At 41.7% G+C, this 4727-nt stretch overlaps 1 protein-coding gene across 1 annotated transcript in view; it reads left to right on the top strand.

The window, feature by feature from the left end:
• The first annotated feature begins 1387 nt into the window (after positions 1-1387).
• Positions 1388-4727, top strand: part of LOC118324643 (PDZ domain-containing protein 4-like) — a 36274-nt gene continuing 32934 nt past the window's right edge. The window contains exon 1 of the mRNA XM_035657067.1: positions 1388-1447. Coding sequence (XP_035512960.1) covers positions 1388-1447 — 60 coding nt within the window. The remainder of the gene's footprint in view (positions 1448-4727) is intronic.

The raw sequence follows: 4727 nt of genomic DNA, 5'->3' as shown, positions 1-4727 counted from the left end.
AGAAATCCTAAAAATGTGTGTTTGTGTGCGACTGATGGAGAGCAAACACACACACATAGGTCAGTGTGAGCAGTGTGTAGGTGGAACTTAATCAGACACACAAGGCGACACACTGAGGAAGCACACACACCTTCATCCTCCCCTCCAGAGACCTTTTTCTTCCCTTTATCACCCACATCCTCATCATCAGGACCACTCCAGCAGGAGTTTGTTTTCTAGGACGCCCACAAACTCAACTGTGTGCGTTTTAACAGGTTGAAGCACAAACTCAAGAGCCTCTTCATCCCCCTCCCCCCCTCCTCTCCCTCCTCCACTGCAGGCCTGAAACAATCTGCCACGCATGAATAAAAAATAATTTTTCACTGTGATGAAAAGACGCAGGGTCTCGCCTCCTCGCCGCCCGCGGGACGGCAGATAAAAGCTGTTTACTGTGAGGAGCTGTTAGAGCAACACAACGAGTCCTTTCTGTGGGAAAGAAACAACAATGTCTCGCTCCTTTTGTCTTCTGTTTCATCACTGTTGTTGCCTGCGAGCCCATGACGGAGCACACAACAGGAGCTGAACTCAGCTTGACTCTCAGCTGGGTTTTTATCTGAACTGACACTTTTCTAAACAGAGACAGATGTCTTTGGTGAAGATGTTGGACTGATAGAGGCATCTGTGTGTGTTTCTGATAAACTTGATAAAGCACACTGGGGGATTTTTCAATGAGGTGGCTTCATTTTTTGTGGGGAATGTTCCTTTTCTGAGGGAAAACTAAAACTACAGGACCCAGTGCTTGTGCATAATTGCCAAAAACACTAAAAACTGACTTGATTTATTTTTTAATTGGATTTCCCTTTATGCAGAAGAACCACTGAAGCTACAGACAGAACAGTAACTTTTATATATTTGAAATAAACCTGGAAAACAGCAGAATACATTTGAATCTCACTGGAACTTTTCTTATGAAATGCTTGGATTTCTCTGAGGATTTTGGTGAAGGATCTTTGATCAGCATTTACAAAGAACAAACACAAATCTTCTCACATAAAGGATCTTTGACAGCAGGGATTACAGTTTTCACCAACACTTCATTTTGCCCCAAGAATTTGTCAGAATTTTCTTCGGCTGAGTTTATCTTAGCTTCAGAGACATTTATCTAGACAAAAACGTTATCTCTCAGAACCTCATTGTGGGTCAAAGGTCAGAGGCTGAAAAAATAATCAACAAAACAGACTCACCTGAGGACATCACATCTGCAGGTTAAAGGTCAGACGGAGAGCTGGATTATCGATACAGAGAGTCAGTTGTTTTCTGAGGGACCTGCAGAGAGGACAGAGGAGATAAAAAAAAACGAGAAGAAAGCGGAGAGAGAGAGATAAGAGGACGAGTTTCAGACGTCATCATGGGCTGCAACATGTGTGTGGTCAAACGTCCGGAGGAGCAGTACAGGATCATGTTCCAGGTAGGAAATCAAAGCCTTCCATACTGTTTTCTGTATTTCCCTGTTTAAACTTCGATAAGCGCAGTTTTCATTACATGATCTTGTTACACCCTCTCTTCTGGCTGCCTATCTCATGAACCACATCCTAATAATCGCTTAACTGTAGTGGATGGAAACAAGCATTCATTCGCATTTTATTTAGCAGAATAACTCAAAATTCAATTAAAGTTTGATGATACATAAAGATACATTTGGAAACACTGTTACTGAGCAGCTCTACTGGAGTGGTTGGGGTTAAGGGGCCTTGCTCAAAGGCACCTCAGTGGTGGTAATGAGGGAGGTTAGGACACCCTAACCGACCTATACTGCCGGTCTGACAACTGAACTGATGAACTCTCTGTAAAAAAAGCTTGCTCCTCTAACCTTCAGGCCGACACTTTCCTTTCAGGCAGCCGCTGGTTTTATAAAATGTCTATTAAAGTCACAGTTACTGGCCCAGTGTGTAGGAGTTAGTAGCATCTAGTGGTGTAGTTTCGCACGAAAAACATGGCGGTTTAACATGGCGGACTCCATAGGGCAACCCACCTGTAGATAAAAAATGTCTCATTCTAAGGCAACAAGAACACATTCTTATATTCAGGTGATCATATACTAACAACAACATAGCTATGAATATTATTTTACATTTCTGTCAATAGATCCTCCTCAATGTTACACACTGCACCTTTAAAATGTAGTTACCTTTATTACTTTCCCCAAAATTACGTTACATTTAATGAACTTCTAATGTACTCTGTGTTGGTGTGTTCAAGGGAGCTCTGATATCGTTGCAATGATATATATAATGGCTGCAACTATCATTTTATTACTGATTAATCTGCTGATTATTTCCTCGATTAATCAATTCATATCATTTTGTGTCACATGAAATTTTGTGTATCATCTTTCCCTCGAAGGTGTCTTTCCAAATTCTTTATTTTTTGTCTCACCAACAGCCCAAAAATATTGAGCTGTCTTCTGACACAATAAAGATCCTTGAAACTACATTTCACCTCAGGGCTGCTGTGTACATCATGAGGTAATAATGCAGGTGTTGCCTAAGGGCCCTGTAATTCTGTTTATAATTTGGAGGTACAGCATCAGGAACACACTGAACCTGGACACTTCAGGTCTCTGAGGGATTTGCCTGGTTGGTTTTCTGCCTGCAGCAAAAATGGAAGCCGTGAAAACAACCACGTGAGTTTTTTTATTCCTGAACCTTAAATATTCAGATGTTCTTTAAAGCACCAACACACAGTGACTTTTCACACAGTAACGATAACAATGTAAAGTTTGAAGTCATATAAATAAAAAAGCTACCAGAAAGGAAGAGAACAGGGCTGTAGCTGTCACTGAGGTTGTGTCCTTGATCATGTTTCTGGGGTTTATGTACAATTCATTCAGTTATTTTTATGGTTGATTGTGAAAAAAGTCTAAATTCTGGTGACGACTCTGAGAGTCTGAGAAAGAGAAAAGTCTAATAATGAAAAGGTCAGATACCAAGAAAGTAGAGCAGGAAGACGCAAATTCCACTGCTTTTGTTTTGGAGAAAGAGTGTGAAGGTTGCTGTTTGTGTGTGTGTGTGTGTGTGTGTGTGTGTGTGTGAGGTTCTCATGGAAACTACGGCACCATTCATCACTGCAGGTTGTTCTAGTTACTCTGTAAAGGTCATTGTGTTATTCTGCTGGGTTTTTTTGCACAGTGGAGGCTGAAAGTCACAGAGGACTGAGAACAGAAATCCTGCTCACACACTCCTACATTGTTCATGGAAAGCAGTTTGTGTGTGTGTGTGTGTGTGTGTGTTGTGTGTGTGTGTGTGTTTGTGTGTGTGTGTGGTAGTGTGTATGTGCATGGATGCTCAGGCTGCCATGCATTAATGTGCAACGCTTCAGTTCACATAAAAAGAAAAGCCTTGTTATTTGCAGTTGTACCACATTTCATTACGTCAACCTCATCGCTGTACAGAGGACGGTTTATATATTTTTACAACAATTGCAACCTGGAGCCCCAGGTCCTTGGGTGTCTTTAAGACACCCACAAATGCAATGTGATTGGTATTCCACAGATCAGGTCATTACCAATAATTGTAAAGTGAGAAAAACTGAATTCTGGTGATCCATTTTCTGGAGTCGGTTTCATCTGTATTAACCAAAAACATAAAGCTTGACACTAGATTGTAGGACAGATTAATGAATTAAGTCTATTTGTGTAAGAAAAGTGAAATTTACTATTTTGACATTTTATGTTGAGTAAATGTTGGCTTGGACTGAACTGCAGAGCACTGTAAAAAGACCTGGAGGTGATAGTAAAGACTGTAAGGAGGCTTCCACCTCCTCTTGCTGATATCCAGTGACTGACAGGAAGCAATGTGTAACATGATAGAATGTGTTTCTTTCCATTGAGACAGGGACTTTACAGTGAGACTGACATTACACTACAACAACAACAAGTCCTCCACACCAAACAATAATTCGTCTGTACCTTCAAAGGGTTTGGTTCAAGCCCAAGAATGACCTGCTTAAGGTTTGGGAAACCAACACAGACTGTCTGTGTATGAAACAGGATGAGAAGAGCAGTCTCCCACACCCAATGACACGCCATACAGGCTTCCCTCCAATGTCATGTGACTTCTGTTCTTTTGTTTCAGAGAGACAAAGACTGGGCTACAGGCTTCGTGGCTCTCATTGTGCTGTTTGGTGTTAGTCAAATCTCACGAGACTGGGCTCAGCTAGCATGAGCTAGAAAACAAGAGATACCTTAGCTTAGTGCAGCACAAGAACACAACACCAGCAGCATCAGTAAAATCAGAAAGAGAGATATAGCAGTGTTCCTTCTGTAGCCAAAAGTCCTCCAAACTAAATCACAAAATATGCTATGTTTTTCACTTCAAAAGAAACCATATAAGGGTCCAGAAAGGAAGAGCCCAGTGCCCGATGATAACGAGTAAGTAACAAGGCGTCTGACAAGTAGAGATCATTTTATTAGCTGTAGTTACAAGGTTCCTTCTATGCTGTCTCAAAAACATATGAGGTTTATGGTCTTATGCCTCTATCAGCTGGAAAACAGTGCGCTTCACATGGCCATTAAGGCACAGAAGCGTCTTGGTTAAGGATCTTGGTAATGGTTAAAAGACGCCCACATTGAGTCACATGATATGTTGTCCCGTCCAACCACACTGACCTCCTCCCTATCAGGTCCAACCAGCAACCCGTGCTGCTGGTTGTTATTGTGGAGACCGCAGTGGAGCTGTCCGTGGTCCTGA

Source organism: Morone saxatilis, unplaced genomic scaffold, assembly GCF_004916995.1.
Source record: "Morone saxatilis isolate NCDOM2014 unplaced genomic scaffold, NCSU_SB_2.0 Contig15, whole genome shotgun sequence".
NCBI classification, from domain to species: domain Eukaryota; kingdom Metazoa; phylum Chordata; class Actinopteri; family Moronidae; genus Morone; species Morone saxatilis.
The sequence above is the reverse complement of the archived record's forward strand: the minus strand, read 5'-3'. Positions and strand labels throughout refer to the sequence as shown.